The 22,775-nt window shown below is 37.6% G+C and overlaps 1 protein-coding gene and 2 long non-coding RNA genes across 4 annotated transcripts in view; 2 read left to right on the top strand and 1 right to left on the bottom strand.

Annotated features, from left to right (window-relative positions):
- The window catches only part of LOC309494180, a 243,646-nt gene extending 237,481 nt beyond the window's left edge, over positions 1-6,165 (top strand). Inside the window, exons 3-5 of one of the 2 annotated variants that reach the window (XR_014204244.1) lie at positions 3,083-3,933; positions 5,228-5,301; positions 5,390-6,165. This is a non-coding gene — a long non-coding RNA (uncharacterized lncRNA). Of the gene's footprint in view, positions 1-3,082; positions 5,302-5,389 lie in introns of both variants that reach the window. The other variant, XR_014204245.1, reaches the window with a different exon arrangement.
- Positions 6,166-13,981: 7,816 nt separating this feature from the next.
- On the top strand, positions 13,982-20,216 carry LOC309494184. Its single transcript, XR_014204249.1, has 3 exons — positions 13,982-14,193; positions 19,840-20,020; positions 20,093-20,216. It is a non-coding gene; the product is annotated as an uncharacterized lncRNA (long non-coding RNA).
- A 187-nt stretch (positions 20,217-20,403) lies between these two features.
- LOC309494178 (uncharacterized protein) overlaps positions 20,404-22,775 on the bottom strand; it is a 32,287-nt gene continuing 29,915 nt past the window's right edge. Inside the window, exons 2-4 of the mRNA XM_082163428.1 lie at positions 21,931-22,021; positions 21,707-21,826; positions 20,404-20,755 (exon numbers count right to left, since the gene is read on the bottom strand). Of these exons, the coding sequence (XP_082019554.1) occupies positions 20,471-20,755; positions 21,707-21,826; positions 21,931-22,021 (496 nt within the window). The 3' untranslated portion in view covers positions 20,404-20,470. The remainder of the gene's footprint in view (positions 20,756-21,706; positions 21,827-21,930; positions 22,022-22,775) is intronic.

Below are 22,775 nucleotides of genomic sequence, written 5' to 3'. Positions count from 1 at the left end.
AATAAAAACCTGTGCGTAATGATGTCACATGCTGTTTTGCGATCAAATTGGTATATCGAATTGATTTGAGACATTTTAAGGTGTTTCCATTCATTTTCGCACTGAATCGCACAACATTCAAGCAAACATTTGCGAACAAAGTTTTGCTAGACAAAATGGATCGCGCCATCTACCAACAAATGTTCAATATTGCACAAGTTGTAATAGTGCAGAGTCCTGCACGGGTCCATTTTTGGAGACCAGCCCCCGCCCGTACCCGCAAAGTTCAGCACCAGATCTGACCCGTGCCCGCGATAAATCGCACACAAGCTAAAATCATTCCATTTAAAGTGCTTTATTTTTTATCTCGCACCTCTCTCAACATCACAATAGCCTCATGAATGGGCTAATGAGCGCTAAAGTGCGCTTTGTTTTGGGCCATTCAAGTAGCCTAGGCTACCTCCAGTTCACGCGCGGGCGCCTCTCCGTGTCCTGATTATATTGCCTACTATATTTAGCTCTTATTTATTAAATCCAGGAAAATGGTTGATTAAACATTGATTAAAATTAAGATACAATTAATACAAAACAAAATTCACTTTAAAGAAAGTCTTTCTACAAAAACAAACTTAATAAAGTGGTCAAAATCATGTCTGCCCACTCCATTTGTCTCCCGATATTCGGGATCATCTTATTCATGCTTTTTTCACTTTTCATATAATCAAAAAAAATATATATATATATTTATATATATTATTTGATTTAAACATGAATATGAAACTAAATAGTTTTTTAATGACTGGGCTACAACACATAGGCTTATTAGCCTGCCCTACAATCATTGAATATTATTTTGCTTGATTGACGGGTTTTTATTTAAAAGAAAGAGCGTAGCCTACGTTTGTAGGCCTATATAGGCTATGGGCAATTTATATACACAATACTTAGGCCTACTAACTAAAATATAATTAATATTATTTTATTGCATTTGTATTAGTTGTTTGAAGAGTAAAAAATAAATAAATAAAATCGGTCGATCTTAACGCAAGTTTACAAACGGCCAGTCGGTCGGACTAAAAGGGGGAAAAAATTAATTGGGTCGGTTCTAAATTGACAGGATCGTTCGGGTAACGGCAAACAAGAATATTTTTAAGGATGCCCAAAACACATATTTGCGAGTGTGTAATGGCAATTTAGACATACAAATATTGCACATATTTTTCATCCGCTACCCGCCCGCAAGGAGTTCATTATCCGCCCGCATAGCCGCCTGTGAATTTTAGGAACGTCACAATCCACCCGTTTTAGCCACTTTTATGCGGGTACCCAACCCATTGCAGGACTCTAGGTGCTTATGTGACAGCTGATAGCGACATTATTTGACTATTATGGCATTTCTTAGATTTTTGCTATAATAGCGGTTTTATTTTTCTGTTAAATTAAATTCAAAAAGTATCTCGTGTCCTCGTTTGTCCACTTTGTTGACACCGGCCATGTGTGCAAACCAGACAGTATATAATGGGTACAAACTGGGCGGAAATTAACTAAAACTTCTTCTTTTGTGGCGGGTTGTACCCATAAAATGACCTAAAACTTAATCGCAATCCATTATTTATTCGGCAAATAACGTTTCCATCAGCGTTTATCGCATAAACCGTACATCGATCAAGATAAAATCCGATGAGGCCGACCGTATTTCATTTTAGTCGATATTCAAGAAATTCAATCGAATTGTACTGTTTCCATAAGGCATTTTTCATTCGATATCACATAATTCGGATAAAAACGTGTTGATGGAAACATAGCTATAGACACTGCTGACGTGTTATCTGGTGCGCCCGAGTCAGCAGCGTCAATGTGGACTCGTGAACGCGGATGGAAAACAGACCGGAAGAGAATACAATGTGGAATAAAGTTGTAGTTTTTGTTAATTTTGGACCAAAATGTATTTTCGATGCTTCAAATTCTAACTAACCCACTGATGTCACATGGACTACTTTGATGATGTCTTTATTGCCTTTATGGACGTGAACAGTATACCGTCCATTGACTTTCAATGGAGGGACAGAAAGCACTCGGAATAAATCTAAAATATCTTAAGATGTCTTCAGAAGAGAAACGGAGGTCTTACGGGTTTGGAGTGACATGTGGGTGAGTCATTAATGACACGGCTCGTTCTCGCTGAAGATGACGGCTGATGCAAGACTGGATCGCGGCGCGCGCGCACTCTGAAGCACTCCAGCTGCGTTCCGTCAAAATAAGAGTCCCCGCAACCGGGAAGAGAGCGCTCTTATCCATGTAGTCCCAATTCGCCTGTTTATACTACGACCTAAAAGTATGTACTTTTTTTGTGAGGAAAAAGTACATACTTTTAAATGTGTGTAGCAAAAGAGTATGCACGTTCTGGGACATACTTCGATGACGTCATGCAACGTGAACGAGAACGTGGTTGCCTAGTTACGCACACCGCGACTGTTAACAAAACATTTTACATTTCATTCATTCTTATATGTCCAATATAATTTTATGTACTATTCCCATCTTTTTTTTCCACAATACATTTACAGTGTGTTTTACCAAATGTAGGAGTGAAGCAGGGCGTCGTCGTAGATCAACCAAACGCAGGTCGTGTGTGAGGCGGCTGGTTCTGACGTTCATGTGCAATGTGTGTAACGAAAGCTACTTATTTTCTGAGTTAAAATATTTAAAGTTTATAGTATAACTATTGTTTAACGTATTTTATACTTAATTTTATACTTATGTATAATACTCAAAAATAGTATCAAACATCAAAAGAAATACATAAAAAAGACACTTGCATGACACTGTACTAGAGCCTTTTTATTTGTTTTGTAGCCTGATAACCCCAATGAGGCGCTCAGTATCTTCATCGGACACTACAAGATAAACACGGTACTTTTTTGGCACAACATAAACCCATTAATATTACGAGACAATAAAATATAACTTTAATTAGGGTTAAACATTTGAATTCTTACACTGGCGCATCTCCGCTGCTGCATCCGGCTGCCATGTTTATGTTACGCCTCTGTAAAAGAGGAAATGGACAATAAAACACGGACGCGATGCAGCTTCTGTCCAGTCCAATCCCAGCTAACACAGTACGTTGTGACGACGTCGTCAGTTAGTCGTCATTTGGTCAGCGTGACATTACTTTATGACAACGTTGTGAGGACGTCGTGGTAAAGTTCCATTTTTTTAGAATCTTGGCTAACGTTCCAGAAACGTTGTGGGCACGTCCTCAAAAGACGTCGCTAGTTTATCCCATGGAGAACGTTGTAGAGACGTGGTCCACTGGTCACCAGATAACTTAATAAAATCTTTGATGAATTAAGTAAATGTTCCATATAATATCCAAATGGCATATTATCACTAGGATAATATTTGTAATGCATTTATTTATATAATTGAAATTATCTGGAAAGTTATCTGGTGACCAGTGGACCACGTCTTTACAACGTTCTCCATGGGATAAACTAGCGACGTCTTTTGAGGACGTGCCCACAACGTTTCTGGAACGTTAGCCAAGATTCTAAAAAAATGGAACTTTACCACGACGTCCTCACAACCTTGTCATAAATATAAACGTTTGTATATTATTATTATTATTATTATTATTATTATTTGTATTATTATTAAGGAGGTTGGGTGTTCGTAAAAACAACAATTAAAAAAATCTTCAAACTGAACTTCAAACTTGAAGAACTTAAAAATGAGTTTTAAATTCATGAGATTTGTATTTATGTAATGTGTTAATTCTACATGTTTATTTATGTAAATACTGCGTGACTGACGTGTTTTATGAGCGTGCGGGCTGAACATTTGAGTAGCTTTCAAACCCTGGAGCGGCGCAGAGTTGCCATGGAAACGGCGCCGCAACAAAACGGATATCAGCAAAGCTCCCTCTCTTGCTGTTGTTTTCACTGCTTTCAGGTGAGTTTAGTCTCTAAAATCACACACATAATATACACAACTGTTCCTGACACTTTTCTTACGTGTTATTACATCTGTTGAATATTTAGGCTACTTTGTAGAAATGGTTTAGTGTCTTCGAAAAAGTCCGTTAGCATCTCAACCGTTTTCAGAAGAGAGGCTAACCTAAGCTCTTATTTACAAAAGTTTGGGCTTATAATCACATCTTTGTGTAGATAAGAGGTTATGATGTGCAGTTGAATGTGTGATTGGAAGTTGACTAATTTATTTAACAAACTGATATAACATAAATGTAGCAGCTATGTGCTGTTAATCGATGACGTCACTTACACTGAGCTAAAATTGTCTGAAACTAGTTTAGATGCGTTTTGATCTTTCACGGTAAAGAAATATTGATACATGTTATGTTATTTTAGCAGCGACAAAATAACCCCTCTACAACAGAGGGGAAGCTCTATGATTTCAACATTTCTTAAGGAAGTTGCTGACAGAGAAGTGGGAAATTCAGGGAGAACTGAGGAAGCTTATCCATTTTCCCCCACCATTTTTTTTTACCTATATTACTGACTCATTTATTTGATTAAAAATGCAGTAAAACAATAATATTGTGAAATAATATTAACATTTAAAATAACATATGTGAATATATTGTAAAATGCAATTTATTCCTGTGATCAAAGCTGAATTTTCAGCATCATTACTCCAGTCTTCAGTGTCACATGATCCTTCACAAATCATTCTAATATGATGATTTGATGCTCAATGAATTTTTCTGATTATTATCTAATATGTTGAAAACAGTTATGCTGCTTCATGTTTTTGTGTACACAATTCAAATGTTAGGGGTCAGTAAGATTTTGGAAAACAATAATAGCAAGAATGGATTAAATTGATCCAAAGTGACAGTAAAGACTTTTATAATGTTATAAAATTTTACTTTCAAACTTTTCTTTGAACTTTATATTGATCAAAGAATCCTGAAAAGGGCATCATGGTTTACACAAAAATCTTAAGCAGCTCAACTGTTTTCAACACTGATAATAATCATAAATGTTTCTTGAGCATCAAATCATCATATTAGAATGATTTCTGAAGGATCATGTGACGCTGAAGACTGGAGTAATGATGCTGAAAATTCAACTTTGATCACAGGAATAAATTACATTTTAAAATACATTAAAATAGAAAACAGCTATTTTACATTTTAATGATAGTCACAATATTACTGTTTTTACTGTATTTTCGAAAAACTGCATTATATTAGCAACATTAATAAAGTACTCCTCTGTTTTAGCTGCCTAAGAAGGACGATGAGGTGACAGTGCAGCTCGGGATAAGGAAGAGGAGGAGGAGGAGGAGGAGGAATACGTAAGTTAGACAATTTTCTTATTCCTTTCTAACAAAAAACTATAAACCTGACTACAATAGTATGGTACATTTTATTTTTATTTTCCAGCAATATATAGAGAGAGACCATCCTCCTCTCCTTGCCTCAGAAGACCCTGCCCTCCACTGGTGGGGTAAGAAAGAGACTCTTCCTCTTCTCCCACAGCTCTCCATCATCTCCTTCTGCCTCCTCAACACTGTCTGAAAGAGTGGTTTCCACAGCTGGGACACAGTCATCATGCTCATTTTCTTGAACAAAAAACTCTTTATGTATATTTTGGTGGGCGAAATAATACAGGAGAAATGCTAGAAATCTATATTGTTCCTTTTACATATCTTTACTCTTTATGAGCAATATTTGTATTTTATTTGTTAGCTTCAGAGAAGCTCAAGGACTATAGATCTTTGGTAATTGTCGCATTGTTCAGGTTTAGCTACTGGTAGTGAAGCAATGAAGCACATCACCACCAGACATTTGTAGCAGGAGCCTCATAGGACACTACAGGAAACAACTGAACCTATTTCTGCAAATAAAATTAATAATAAAGAAAATGCTGAATCTTTTCATTTCTTTTTTTTAAGGTCTTTATTGTTTATCCGCCAAATTATAGAGAGTATATCAATAAGAATATCAAACACTTTTTTTTTTCAGTAAAAAGAATAAAACATTTTAATAGTTGGTTACATTGTTCATTGATTATGTTTTTTGATTAATTAATTGATGTTACATTTCTGTACTCATTACTTGTTAACATGGTTAAAAAATCGTTAATGTTCAAAATGTATTGGCTTAGTTTGTACAAAGAAACACTGAATAAATGCTGATTAATAAATTAATGCAGTGTGGTTTTGGGCCATTTTCTATTTAGAATTTAATACAAGTTTGTATTGGTTTCCATTACATATCTGTATTGATCCCTAAACGTATTAACAGAAAACAATACACAATTCCCTATTAGAATGTATAAGGTTTTACAGCAGAGAATGAAATGTTTGAGTTTATCAGTGTTGTGGGAAAAATTAATCTTTTCTTTGTTTTTATTTTCAATGATTTAACAAATGAATGCCATACATTCATTTGTCTGTATTTTGAGTTTATTTTATGATGTTAATACAGCTGCAGGGTGTGTGTGTGACTCAGAGGTGAGAAGATTAGGGGGTAAGGGGAGCCACAGGGGTTCCTCTGTGTCTTTTGTTTAGTGGGGGCTGTAAGAGATAGCTTTTGAAAGAGATAACACTATAAAAATGCGGGCCCACCTCTGCTCTGAGTCTCACTCCGTCTGCAGCTGGTCTGCGGGTGGACTGGGAACGTTTCTTGCAAGAAATAAATATCTTTTAAGAACAATTTGATCCTGATGTCTCTTATGCCTGATGCTGTTTTGTTAGTTACTTGTTTTTGCCTCAACAATCAGTTCTATGTGGATTTCAATGTTATGGATCAAGCACATCTTAATTCCCAGGACTAAAGGTGAGAAGTATATTAAAAATAAATGCGGACGTGGTATGTTGGTCGTTAGGAAGGACCTGCCACGTTCCAGCGACGTACCACTATAACGTCGCCACGACGAATACAGGAATCACAAAGTTACGTTGCTGGAACGTTATGTGGCACGTCGCAACGACTAATATGGTCCTTTGGTGTTACGTCCTCGCAACGTGCCAGTTTGGTCATAAAGACGTACTCATCACGTTCTTGCGACGTACCACTATAACGTTGCCACGACGATTATGGGAATCACAAAGTTACGTCACTGGAACGTTATGTGGCACGTCGCTACGACGAATATGGTCCGGTCCGGTTACGTCTTCACAACGTAACTGTGTTAGCTGGGATGTTATTATGTATTTACCATGAACAGCATAATAACATGTTTACACAGTATCACAGTTAAACCTGTTATTTTCCCTTTGCACGACTTAATAATGTCCCTCTAAGAAACTAGGCTACACAATTAGGAAAAATATCAGCTGGTCAGTTATAACTCCATATTACTGAAATACCTGAGTTAACCTCTAAAGTGAGTTACCAAAAATATATCAAAATATGTAACATCTTAAAACAGTATTATTTAAACAAAAATAGATTTGAATTTACTCTGGAAGTGTTACTCTGGAACAATAAACAGCATACAATATATTCTGTAATGCTATACTGCTGTTTTATAGTTATTAATTCAGAATACACTTGACATTTTACCCTCAGTAGTAGCATTGTGCTTACACATCATAAACTATGTTGCTTCTTTACATTAAAAACTCACTTTTCTTAAACCGATACAATAGCACTTTTACCTTATCCGTATGATCTAAAACAAATACGCACAGAGGAAATGGCTGCGGTGTTCCTTTACCGTCACGCTTTAACCTCGATTCACGTGCTACAACATGTGCTCCAGTACACAGCTAGCACGCAGGCTACACTAGAGCAACACTTCAGACTGCTAAATGCACATGAATCATTACAATCACTAATATTTACTTCCCGCATGTTCCTTACATTACTAAACACATCTATAAATCATTCAAACACAATACAACCCTCGTTCATACCTGTAAAAGAGGAAATGGACAATAAAACACGGACGCGATGCAGCTTCTGTCCAGTCCAATGTTATAATGGACGAACGTCAGCTGCGCGCAGCGCTCCGTACACAGGCTGAACGAGGCATTATTAATCGTTAACAGATCCTCACTGAACAAGGCATTAGCGATCAATCACAAACTGGTACTTAAACTTAAAGTGAAACTTATGTAAACAAGCAAACATATTGTAATTTAAATGTTATACAATAAAACAGCATTTTAAACACAGATTGTCTTGTCTTTTTATCTTATTAATCTCTTTAGCCTCTTTTACCCAAAGAGCAATGGATTACTGATCTACAACTTATAAGTGTATTTTAACTTTCTCCTTTTTATGGACCATTTTAAGTATATTTTAACTTGTATCAACTCATTCAATGACATGCAATGTATGAGTATGACATAATTTTTAGCATCCTTACATTTACATCACCACCATCACCACAAAGCTCCTCCCTCCCGCACGCAATGGGTTGTGGGCAATATTAGCCGTTAGAAGGTGCATTGATCTGCACTTCGAATTCTAACCGGAAATAGTAGACCATCCGGGTATCTTTGGAATACTCATTTCAACATACTACGATTTGGGACGTACTAATTCTAGTTTCGCATACTATTTAGGACGGATAGTGTGCGAATTGGGACTCAGCAAGTGTCATTAGTGAGACTTTCACACAATCACGGAGCGTTGAAACAATCCAAACTAATGCAATAAAACAGTTCAGACATCCATTTAGGAAAATACTGACACCGATGGTTTAGATTAAGGATAGCCACACACGTGGCTCACATCTCTCTCTTCAGTGAGCTGGCGCGCATGTGACGTCAGCATCCATCACGAAATGCTTTATTATTTTCGTCAATCAGCGAAAACAAAATAATAAATAAAATAAAATAATAATAAAACATATGTCTGAACATTTCATGCATTAGGCAAGGAAAAATATAAAATCAAAACAAAAACAAAAAAATCATACATGAAAAAATACATCAGAACGCAGCCTCAAGTAATTGGGTGGGTTACACTCTCACACAGGGCCGTGCACAGGGGGGTGGCCCGGTGGCTAGAGCCACTGCCCCTCTGCCCTCATCAACTGAGGTGCCCCTCTTCCCCACCCCCACCGCTCCGCTCAAAGCATTCCGCTGATTCCGCTAATCCGCTCCAGGTTTTCCAGCTCGCTCCGCAGCATCACTCGTATTCATGGGTTTCATCAGGTCCCTTTCCACAGGTGTATAAAATCAAGCACCTAGATTATGAATGCAGACTGCATTGTGCTTGATTAATACACCTGTGGAAAGGGACCTGATGAAACCCATGAATATGTGTCTGCGGCGCTCTCTTGAAACTGAGAGTGAACACGACAGTTCACGAAAGCTGTCGCATTAACAGGTAGGCTATGCAAGACAGTGGTTGAAGCTTTCCTGTAGCTCAGTGGTAAGAGCATTGCGTTAACTACGCAAGGTTGTGGGTTCGATCCCAGGGGATTGTACATACCTATGTATAAATGTATAGGATAATGCAATGTAAGTCGCTTTGGATAAAAGCGTCTGCCAAATGCATAAATGTAAATGAATCTGCAAAATTAGTCATTTGCTATTTTTTTTTATTTTTTTTTTATTTATGTCGGTAATGTTTTGCTCTTGGTCTTGTACTAGTGCTAATCCACATTCTTAGAATTAGCTGCTTGTCTAATCAAATCTGGCCATTGAAAAAGACATCCCAATCATAAAAGATGAGGTTATTAAGATCTTTCAGGACATGGTACCAAATAGAAAGGTTTTGCTCTAAAAGGAAAAGGTAGGCTAAATACCAAAATGTAAAATGGTAAATAGTTTCTGTTATTTTCACCAATGTGTAATTGTGAATCATAAAAAATTAGGTTATCAAGATCTTTCAGGACATGGTACCAAATAAAAAAGTGTTGCTGTAAATGGAACAGGTAAATATAAAAATGTAAAACAGAAAATAGTTTCTATCAAAACATCTACAATGAAGTCTAAAATGTATTTGAGCGTGTGTTGTCTTCTCTTTTAATTGTGTATTTTGTAATAACTGGATAATTTGTGTTAACAAGCAACTACCCCCTTAGTGCCCCTTTTTTTGGTTTAGGCCACTGCCCCTCCAAATGTCTGTGCACGGCCCTGCTACTGTTTGTATTGCTTAACACAAATTTAACGATTTCAATTCAATACTTGGGATTTGATTTAAATCTTGATTCAATATTGACTTATTTTGGATAAATATTAGGAAGGCTACAGTAGATAGCCCACATGTTATTTTTTTCTCATGAAAAAAAATATCTCACATAATGCTATGTAACCATATAGAGCCCTATCAGCTGGTATTATTAAAGGTTACAAATAACTAATTAAATCAAATATAATGCGGTTTTCATTATAATAACAATTATGTAATGACACAAGTAAAAATATAATAAATATGTAAAAAAGTGCAGTGCACACTATATTCAGCAAAATACTCCTCTTTATCTATATGTTTTAGTCATCTAACATTCTGCTGGTCATTAAATAGTTTAAATGTAACGTTCTGTGACACAATTGTTCTCCTGTTTCATATCAAAAGTAACCTGCTCTGTCTTGTTTGACGGTCTTCGTGTCCTCTTTGCTCTGCGATTTTTCTTTGCGTGAGAAAACGGATGTGTGGCGTGAGCGTGTGAGGAGTCTCGCGCTGAATGCGTCGAGTTGGCAGCTCTGCTTTTAGAAGCGGGATGGATCCGGATAGATCGGCGGCAGCCATAGACTGTAGGCGGCGGCGTTCCTCCTTCCACCATGCTGCTTCTCCATGTGAGGACTGTTTACATTAGACTAGAAGTGCGCACCGGCCGCATGCTTATACACGTGGCGATTGTTTACATCAGAGTGCGCACGTGTTTCGCGCAGTTTGTTTAAGCAGTTGATGGAAAATAAGCTATAATGCGCGTTCTAAAAATCTAAATTCGGATCTATTATTTTTCACGGTATTTTGAAGTGCCCGCGATAACAATATCGTGCATATTCATTACCGCGATTTATCGCATTACCGAATACCGGCACATGTCTAATATACTGCTCATCTGTGCTCTTATCCTGCCTATAACCCTCACCTGCGGGTAAATATACAATAAAACACAACATATATTTATTGTAATAATTACCATATAGAACGATATACACATATTTACTGTAATATGTACCATATAGATGTGTGTACTGTATATAATGTTCACTATACAGTGTGTGCAGAATTATTAGGCTGTTGATTTTCTCATCTTTTTTTTTTTCAAGCACATTTTACCAATTCCAAACCACATTAATCTTAATAACTACTATTAATTTTGTAATTAATAATTTATAAGTGATATATAATTGTTGATGAAGGCTGGAAATGAAAAACGGCTTGTATTCAGGTGTGCATTATTATTAGGCACGTTTTCTTTTACAGATAAAATAAGCCAAAAGAGATTAAACTCACCGTTTGCTAACTACACGCCACACGATAAAAGCCTCTTCTCCATGTTAATGAGAGTGTGTGTCCTAACTACACGCCACACGATAAAAGCCTCTTCTCCATGTTAATGAGAGTGTGTGTCCTAACACGCCACACGATAAAAGCCTCTTCTCCATGTTAATGAGAGTGTGTGTCCTAACCAGCCGCGACGGCGACACGACATGACACGACACGACTCGACTCTATTGTAGAAACGCTTTCTGTTTTTCTGACGTCGCGCTGGAACAACAAACACAAAGTGTGGCGATGATGATCTCAGGCGCTGTTTATGTGCTTTAATGTTAAAAGTGTGTCATGTCTGGTGTCTCATAACGGCACGTACAGCCGAATATTATCTTACAACCGATGGATATACATCTTCATACATATCCATATGAAATAACAAAAATAGAAATAACAGTTATTATACAACAGGGCATATCTGAGTAAATAAAAAAACAGAGACATTTTATAGAGGAAAAAATTAAAGACCAGCTTTACAGTTCAGAAGATATACGTTTGGAGACAATGCAAAACTCTTTCCAGGAATCTCCAAAACACATGTGTTCCCGCACCGGAGTCTGCCCTGCATGTGAAACACAACTGAGAAGAACTGGGGAACATTTCATGAAGGCGAACTGGAGTTAGATCAGTCCTGTGAATGCATCTATAATCTTGTTTGTGGGCCGAGATTGAAACGTCTGTAGGGAAAACACATGTGTGAACAGATAACCACTCCTCGTGATCAAGCTGCTTTTCCATTTCCGTTAGATCAAATCGTATATTGCCTTCTTTTAAGTGTGACTCTGAAAAGTGCCGTAATTGAACACATTTATAAAAATCCTCACTGGTAATGTTAAATTCCTGCCTTAACGACTGAGATGACCTCAGTTGACCATTATCAGATCAATGACCAAACTCCAGCACTCGTCTCAGCCTCCAGGCCAGAAGACTGATGTTCTGTACGGGTGTGAAGATCAGGACCGAGAGACGGCTTATTAGCAGTAGCTAGATATCTCTTAGCATCCTCACCAAAAGAGTATTAGTCACTGTGAAAATATCAGTCAGAGATTCAATGTTTTGTATATTATGAATAAATGGCAGAGAGCATAACAGTCTAGGAAAGCATCTTGAAGATTCAGTCCCAGTCCAGCGTGAATCAGGTCTATTCAGAAACCAACTTTACACACGTTTAACTCGTGCAGAGCAAACATATCACTGAAAATTGGGGAGCGAAACCCCACCTAATTCTTTTAGTTTCATCAAAACTAAAGTTTGAGTCTGGGTTTTTTATGATTCCAATTATACCTTGAAACCGAAGAATTAATCTTTAAAAAATAATCTGAATTTAAGTAGCATGGCAAGTTCATTAATCCTGCCAAAAGAAGAATCTGGAAGCGTAGACCAATCTGATTAATTTTTGTAGTTAACTGGGGATAGTTGGCTTTAAACAGATTTTCCAAATCAGGTGTGATATTGCTTCCCAAATATTGAAATCCAGAACGTGCTAACTGAATGGGGGAATCTGAAACGGCTTCGCAGGGAACATGCAGAGCTTGAGATTTAGCCTATGTATTTTTAGTAGTGTTTAAATGGTGTAATATTTGTGGATTTGATTATGTAGTTGCTTATCCATTTTCTTGCGATAGCCGTAGAGATTACTCTATGGTGCCACGAGACTCCGCCCACACGCTGTTCTGATTGGCTGTGGTGCTGTGCACTTGCCGTGAGACTCCGCCCACACGCTGTTCTGATTGGCTGTGGTGCTGTGCACTTGCCGTGAGACTCCGCCCACACGCTGTTCTGATTGGCTGTGGTGCTGTGCACCTGCCATGAGACTCCGCCCACACGCTGTTCTGATTGGCTGTGATGCTGTGCACTTGCCATGAGACTCTGCCCACACGCTGTTCTGATTGGCTGTGCACTTGCCGTGAGACTCCGCCCACACGCTGTTCTGATTGGCTGTGGTGCTGTGCACCTGCCATGAGACTCCGCCCACACGCTGTTCTGATTGGCTGTGGTGCTGTGCACTTGCCGTGAGACTCCGCCCACACGCTGTTCTGATTGGCTGTGGTGCTGTGCACTTGCCATGAGACTCTGCCCACACGCTGTTCTGATTGGCTGTGATGCTGTGCACTTGCCATGAGACTCTGCCCACACGCTGTTCTGATTGGCTGTGATGCTGTGCACTTGCCATGAGACTCTGCCCACACGCTGTTCTGATTGGCTGTGGGTTTTGATTGATTTTTACACATCTCGTAGTCGCTTCGTTTAGTGTGGACAGACACATTATTTGTTGCTGAAATCTTGTCGCGTCTGGTGAGGACTAGGGTTGTAAAGGTATGGTTGAAATATTATTCCAGTGTAAATCATCTGTTCTCTATGTGAATATATAGTAAAGTGTAATTTATTCCTGTGATCAAAGCTGAATTTTCAGCATCATTACTCCAGTCTTCAGTGTCACATGATCCTTCAGAAATCACTCTAATATGATGATTTGATGATCAAGATACATTTATGATTATCAATAAAACCACTGACTCTCTCTCTGTGTGTGTGTGTGTGTGTGTGTGTGTGTGTGTGTCAGCCGGGAGAAGGCAGTGGTGGCGTTGGCGCGGGCTCCGGGCCGCTTCTTCCCCGCTGACGGGCCGGTGCTGGACCTGTTCCTGGGTCAGCTGGAGGAGGTGCATGTCCTGTGGGAGGAGGCTGATGTGTCGGTGGTGTTCTACTACGCCCCCTGGTGCGCTCACTGCCTCACTGCACGACGGGTCCTCCAGCAGGTGGCGCTGCGGCTCACGGCACAGGTGCGTACTGGGAACACTACTGTGTTGAACAGAAGAATGTGCTGCAGTTTCCTGTGCGTGACGATGCGTGTCCTGTGTGTGATGATGCGTGTCCTGTGTGTTTTTTTTTTGTTTGTTTTTTTTATTATTTTTTTTATTGAAGAAACATGTAAATATACAGATACATTCAGGAGAACATAGAAGAGGTAAAACAAAGACAAAGGATACAGAGTAATTATAATTTAAATACCTTATACCTTTACATAGGGAAACAATACTAACAAAGGATAGTAATAATAAAAAAATAAATAAAATAAAAAAATAAAAAAACATAAATAATAATAATACAAATAAAATAAAACAATATATGACAGAAAGCTGGTTAATCCTGAATATCAGAGCCATTACAAAATAATTGTTCATATGTTTTCAGGAATCTAACACATTTATTATTGTTTGTTAAACTAAAAGATTTAAGCAGTGAGTCTACTTCAACCAAAAAATGAGAGAAAGTAGGAAGTGAGTTCATAAATTTCTGTTTATGGATGAAAAATTTACCAAATAAAATAAAAAAGTTAAAAATGTATTCTTTGGATGTGTGGGAGTCAGTATAATAACAAATGATATCTTTTAAATTAAAAGAGTGTGCCTGAATGGGGGTTTTATTTAAATGAGAAAATACGCTAGACCAAAATTTCTGAACCAATTTGCAAGAATAAAATAAGTGTATTAATGTTTCACCTTCGTCACCACAAAACGAACAAGTACTAGAAATATCAATATATTTGGACACCGTTGCATTAACAGGATATATCTTATGTAATATTTTAAAGTGGACTTCTGTGGTTTTGTTAGGAATAAAATATTTATGTGGTAATAACCACGCTCTTCTCCATTCAATATTGCCAATAAAGGCAGCCCAATGGGATCTGCCTCTAGGGCAAATTAGATCTCTTCTTTGAAAAATCTGGCGAATATGTTTATTATTGCATTTCTTATCATAAATGCTAATGCCATCCAATAACAAAGCCGACTCCTTAGTATCATTTTGGTTATATAATAAGTGGCTCTTAACCAGTTGCACTAGACCTGTAGGAATAGCTTTAATCACAGTATTGTATTCTTTAAAATGAATAGGGAAGTCATGGATAGTCATGAAGCGTTCATAAGACAAGATGTTACCAGAATTGTCAAATAAAGAGATGATATAAATTAAATCTCTATTAAACCAATTAGAAAAAAAGAGAGATTTGTTTTTAACAGTTATATTCATATTATTCCACAAAAGAGTTTTATGTGGTGAGAAATTGTGGATGTAACACAATTTCCATGCGAGAAGAGCTTGCTGATGAAATTTAGATAGTTTAACCGGGAGTTTATTGCACATATAATTACATTTTAAGATAAAAGGGAGGCCTCCAATTTTATTAAAGATGAAATTAGGACTGAAAAACCATATAGAATTTAAATTTATTAGACATCTTCTAATCCAATTGATTTTAAACACATTAATAACGTTGTGAAAATGTAGCACTTCTAGTCCCCCATATCTTCTACAATTGGAAATCACTGATTTTTTAAGTTTATGAGACCTGTTTTTCCATATAAAATCAAGGAAAATTTTATTGACACCTTTAGCAGTGCAGTCATTCACATATAAAGAAAGTGATGGATACACAAAGCGAGAGAGACCTTCCGCTTTAGACAAGAGAACCCTACCATAAAGAGTTAGGTCTCTTTGTAGCCAATGATTTAAAATATTTTGGGTTTTCTTAATTCGACTAGAAAAATTAAGTTGTTGTCTGTCGACTAAATTTTTTGTTAAGTGAATTCCTAAATACTTTATTGTGTCTTTGACTGGAATACCCTCAATTAACGTGTCGTCGCATTTATGCAACGACATTATCTCACACTTTTTAACTTTAACCCAGAAGCACATGAAAAATTTCCAACTATCTGAATAGCACTGGTGAGTTGACTTTTATCATGTAAAAAAAGAGTGGTGTCATCAGCCAGCTGCGAGATTTTTATTTCCCTATCAAAAATGGAGATACCTTTCAAGTTCTGATTGTGCATAATACTCAGTGATAATAGCTCAGTAACCAAAATAAATAAAAAGGGGGAGATTGGGCAACCTTGTCTAACACCGCGCTTTATAACAAATCTTTGGGAGGTGTTCAGATTAACTATGACTGAACTACTAATTTCTTTATAAAACATTTTAATTACATTAACAAAAGAGTCCCCAAAACCAAACAGTTTGAGAGATTGCAGAAGAAATTGGTGCTCAATGGTATCAAAGGCCTTATAAAAGTCTAAGAAAAGAACAATAGCTTTAGAGTGTACAAATTCAGAGTAATCCAATAAATCTAAAACAAGTCTTATATTATTGCTAATATGTCTACCTTTGACGAATCCTGACTGTGTCTCCGCAATAATTTGGTCAAGCTTAAATTTCAACCTATTAGCATATACCAGGGCCAATATCTTGTAATCAATGGTTAAGAGTGTTATTGGTCGCCAATTATCAATTTGCAGAGGGTCTTTTCCAGGTTTTGGAATAAGAGAAATTATACCCTGTTTCATTGAAGTAGTCATCTCCTTCTGAGCAATGCATTCTTTATACATGCAAAGCAATGGGGATTTTATTAAGTCCCAGAAATGGATGTAAAATTCAACGGAAAAACCATCAACACCAGGGGATTTCCCTCTCTTCATAGAGAAAAGAGCGGATTTAACTTCCCCAAGTGTCAAAGTTGACTCACAAAGATCTTTAAAATCATTATCAATAGTTGGAATATGGTTTTTAATAGTTTCGACAAAAGTCTCACAATTATCTGAATTAAATTCAGAAGTATAAAGTTTGTCATAAAAGTTTGTGATAAACTTAGAAATTAAGTTTGAATCAGTGCACCTGACACCATTAATATTTAGAGCTGTTAATGAATTTCTCCTGCAATTCCTCTTCTCTAATGCAAAAAAGTAACTGGAGTTAGTCTCTCCTTCTAGCCATTTGGCTTTTGACCTAATAAAGACCCCTCTAGCTAAATCCAAATAAGCTTGATTAATTTGTAAATTTAATTCTCTTAAAAGCAACTCTTCCTCCTGAGTTAATGTTTTTTGCAATAAAGTATTTATTTTATTTAGGAGTTCAAATATTTTTTTATTTTTAGAGGATTTTAGCTCTTTACTTCTTCTGATAGCAATCTGCCTAGCTTTATATTTAAAAAATTCCCTTTTTTTTTTATAACCATCACTAGAGTTTTCAGAAAAAATACCAGAAAACAAGTTCTTAATGCCATTATTAAAGGCTGCATCTTTAAGGAGAGAATTATTAAATTTCCAATAACCACGCAAACTTGAATTTTTTCCAGTGTTACTACACAATTTTAGACTTATTTGCTTATGGTCTGAAAGGGGAGCAAAAGAATGAGAAACATCTTTTACAAATTGAAGAGCTGATGAAGAGATCAGGAAGAGGTCGATTCTCGATTGAGAAGACATATTTCTATTTGACCAAGTAAATTCCTGCAAATCAGGGTGAAAGAAACGCCATGTATCTGTAAGAGAAAATTCCGAGCAAAATGATAAAATGTTAATATTTAATTGCTGGCTCTCGTTATTTCTGGGAGGATGTCGGTCCAAGGAATCATCCACACATTCATTAAAATCCCCACCTAAAATCACAAAAGCGTCTGGGTACTTGATAATTACTTCTTTCAATTCTGAAGTTATCTGAGAGAAAAGAGACCTATTGGCAGATCGGGAATTGAAACCATAAATATTACAAATAATAAAGATTGTGTTATCCTGCTTAATCGCTAAAATAATCCATCTGCCTTCATTAGAAGATTTAACTTCTAGTATGTGCCCTTTAAGTTTGTGCAACAAAATTGAAACTCCAGCCGAATGACTAGAGCCATGACTACAGTAAATTGCATTTCCCCATTGATTTTTCCAAAAGTTTACATCCATATCACTTGAATGCGTTTCCTGAAGAAGAATTATATCTGACTCACTGCTTTTACAAAATAAAAAAACAGCTTTCCTCTTTACTGCGTCACGTAAACCCCTCACGTTTAAGGATACAACAGAAAACGAATGAAACTTAAAATCCATTGTACAAAGAAAAAGTTTAATAAGCTAACTTACCTCTTATCTGAAAGAAACACACAAATCTATTTTGAAATAGGAACAATATATAACCAAAATGAATTCACGAACATTAGAGTGGCTATAATCACTTAACCTCTTTGCTTGTCGCAAAACTATTTTAGAGAACATTAGTCAAAAAACAAAAACAAAAAAACTGTCAGTAGAGATATTAAATTGAATGATCGAACTGAACATGGTCAACCTTTATCAACTTACACAGCAGAGTTTGCGGTTCAACCGGAGGAATAACGAGACCTGGCTTCCCAAAATGCGTTGCCCATGGGAATTAAAGGAACAACAGTCTTATTTCCCCTTCAACTAGGAGAAAAATGATATCCGCACCGCAGAACCGAACCGGTTTATTTTACATCAGAGAAGTTGAATCTTTTCCCGTCAATTAAGGCAAACGCACCGCGAAAGGAGGCTTTTTTCCCTTCATCCCTGGCTTTTTTTACAAGCGGCCAAAGTTTTTCTCTGGCGGCCCTATCTTCTGGTGAAAGGGCTTCCGTGAGTCGCAACTTATTGTCGAAAAGAAATTTGCAGCCTCTGGCAGCTTGCCAAACGGTGTCACGAATACGACGCAGAGCAAACAGTACAATGATTGATCTGTGGGAACCATCCTTTCTTCTCTGGCCAAGACGATGTGCAATGTCGATGGCATCCTCAAGGTTATCGCTGATACCGGGAACTACATTGCTAAGGACCTCGACTGCAACTTTCCGGACATCCTCGCCATCCTTCTCTCTCACGCCATGTAACTTTAATGTCCATCTCCAGCTGTAACGCTTACATTCTCCCACCTCTTCCTTCATGGTTTTATTCACCTTTTGAAGCTCATGAATCTCCGTCGCCACAACTTTCAGAGACTCCTTGTGCGTTGCTACCTCAGCAACAAGTTGAGTAACAGTTGACGACATTGTCTCAATCTGCTTAGCTGTAGATTCAGTCCTTGTGTCAATCGCAGAAATTTTCCGTAACATCTCTTCATATTTGCCAGAAAGCTCACGAATGGCCGCCAGAATTTCTGCTGAAGAGCTGTTACTTTCCATGCTTACCCGTTTTATTTTTTTTGTTGGAGGTTTTAAGGGAGTATCAGGCAGGGGAGTAGCAAGAAGATCACTCAAATCTGGGCGCGAATCGAACCAGTTGTGTTCGTCAGCGTTATTCGATGAAATCATGTTCACAGAGGAAACAGCGCTATCGTTCCCTTCAGCAATTTGAATAGGCTCCGTAGTTGACATGGGCGCGTGTGCTGTCACGTTCGAAGTTTGTCTATTTTTCTTTCTTCCCATAGATGAATTGGCGCAAGGAGGTTGACAAGAAGAAGGCAATCACTTACACGTTCATAAATAGTAACTGTCAAATTATAATGGCTATATAATCGTCCTATTTCAAACTTTCCTGACGAGACGTTCAATAACGTGTCCACCTAACACAACGCCATCTTGGCCTCGTGTCCTGTGTGTGACGATGCGTGTCCTGTGTGTGATGATGCGTGTCCTGTGTGTGCAGGTGCAGTTTGTGGCCGTGAACTGCTGGTGGCATCAGGGCAGATGCAGGAAGCAGAAGAGCTTCTTCCAGTATCCAGTCATTCATCTCTACTACTGGAGGTAAACACACACTTACAGTGACAAGAGCAGGTGTTCAGCATCATAAACACACATAATAACTGTCTGTGTGTGTGTGTGTGTGTGTGTGTGTGTGTGTGTGTGTGTGTGTGTGTGTGTGTGTGTGTGTGTGTGTGTGTGTGTGTGTGTGTGTGGAGGTTCGGTCCAATCGAGTACAGAGGTCCGGTTCAGTCTGAGTATCTGGAGAGCTTCATTCTGAGGGTTTCTACTCCACTAACATACCTGCCCACCAGCAGAGCCCTGCACACCTTCCTCACACACCAGCAGGTACACACACACACACACACACACACACACACACACACACACACACACACACACACACACACTCACTCACACTAAAGCACAGTTATGTACATATTCACAGATTTAGATGTTTATACACCAGCATATTGATATACCAAGACAAACCAAACTGTTGAACACAGTTGTTATGTACATATTTACAAGTTTAGATATTTATAAATACAGGTTTGCTTTCCTACATCACTGATAACTGAATAAACAAACACGTGCTAGAGATTCACAGCTATTTGAAGCGTGAATACTGAAATGATTGCAAAATGATCTGTGATCTTGACAGTGTCACCTGTGGAGCCATGATGTGTCTTTGGTTTGAAACTCATGTCCACTGCCTGGTTTGGTTCGTAATCAGAGGAGAGAACATCTTCCATCATGGCAGTCATGTAGCTGTAGTCCTTTTCTGTCATCACAGGTTTTGCTCTGAAGGTCTTGTGGACTTTGCTCCAAGCGATTTTGAATTTGGGTTCACCCATGCTCTCCCCATCTTGATAAACAGCCTATTCAAAAACAAAAAAGGGAAAATAACTTAATATCAGGTTATTGCATAACACCAAAGGACATTTTTTTCTGTGACAAACTTTATGAAATTCCTACACTTTTAGAAATGTATGTATAGGAAATGTGATGGCCACTTAGTGAAATAGACACTTGCACAATTATGCCAGGAGTGTTCATTAAGATTTTTAAACATTATTTTCTTTATTTATAAAAGTAAATATTTATGAAATAATTTTGTCTACCGTCACACCATAGGACGATTTTGAGATTTGGCTCAAAGTTGTAAAAAAATAAAAAATAACTCGGGTATTAAAACAACAAATTCATGTAAAACAAGAAAATGTGTAACCATTTACAGTATTCTTAAAGGGATAGTTCGCCCAAAAATGAAAATACTGTCATCATTTACTCACCCTCAAGTTGTTTCAAACCTGTATGAATTTCTTTTTTCTGCTGAACACAAAAGAAGATATTTTGAAAAATGTCGGTAACCAAACAGTTGATGGACCCCATTGACTTCCATAGTATTTTTTTCCTACTATGGAAGTCAATGGGGTCCATCAACTATTTGGTAAATTATTTTGAAATAAATTATTTTTATCTTCTGTGACGGTGAACTGTGACGGTGAAAAAGCCACGTCACGTCAACTACCCAAACATAGGGCGCTCACATGACGTTAAGCATTTTCTGGCACATAATGTGACGTTTGAGAACCTAAAACCCTGTTTCTCCTAGTTGACACGACAACACATAACCGCCGTTATCAGAAATCTCCACTTTAGCCGGAGTTTTTAGAAATAATAGTTTTCTGTGATAAAAACGGGGTATTCGTGTAAATGAGAGGCCAAACCGCAGGGAAATATCTGTGTCTTCCCTTCGTGTAAATGGGGCCACAGACTGATGTCACAATGCAAAATACTGTGCAATGAGTTGGAATGATTACACTCACCTGTTCCTTGTTCACATTGTTGTTATGATCCAGGGCAGCAAGCATAGAGGCATGAACCATCACATCATATCCAAAATGCGTTCTCTTTGGGAGGTATTTCAGATACATGGAGTGATACACCTGAAACAAAATATAATTTGAAATGAGAACAATTACAATTGAATTACACTCTGCAATGGAAATCATGCCTACTTATAATATCTAATGTCTATACTTGATCATACCTCTAGTGTTGTTGTGTGGACGCACTCCGTTAAGTGATCCAAGTCTTTTAAAAGCCGCTTGTCTGTCACAGTCTTCACAAGACTGTTGTGTGCAACAGATCCCGGCTTCAGCCACAGCTTTCCTCTTTGGACTGCCTCGTCAAGGGGCTCGTGTGGACATTTGTGGTAGTACCTGTTCCCAGGCCACTCATGACGGTTGGTAACATGGTGTACTATGGAGACCCACTTCTCTCTCAACAGTTCAGCACAGTGGCGGTTCTAGACCACAGTAACTGGGGGGGCCAGGCAGGGGCCACTTGTGCTTTTAGGGGGCACACCTTTAACATTCATCTTAACCTATTTTCAGTATTATTTCAAGTCATTTTTCACCATGTCATGCATGACTGCAATCTCTAGAAAAAGCTAATAAATTATATTAGCTAAGCTAATAAAACAATTTCAATTCAAATGAATGTTTCATTATGTTTAATTGTAGTGTGATATAATGATCAATAATAACAAATTTTTAGCATCTAAGCACATCTAGGCACTTTTTTTACACCTGGGGTGGGCGATATGGCAATAATATCATATCACAATTTATTTATTTTTTTTCAGGAAAATCACGATTTTATCACGATTCTTATTTCATGTTGGTTTTACTATTTTGCATGTGATTGAGCATTACAGCCAAACTAATGTCCCTATTTTAAAAGCAAAGCCTTATAGGTAACAAAATATAAAATAAAAAAGAATGGCAGACATTTAGGCCAAAGTGGCGAAAATAAAAATCTTTGTCACTATTTTCTTTGTTATAAAAATTAAGAACAGAGATACATATTACACATACACAACTTAATATACAA

This window comes from Leuciscus leuciscus, assembly GCF_965113295.1.
Source record: "Leuciscus leuciscus genome assembly, chromosome: 3".
NCBI classification, from domain to species: domain Eukaryota; kingdom Metazoa; phylum Chordata; class Actinopteri; order Cypriniformes; family Leuciscidae; genus Leuciscus; species Leuciscus leuciscus.
The sequence above is the reverse complement of the archived record's forward strand: the minus strand, read 5'-3'. Positions and strand labels throughout refer to the sequence as shown.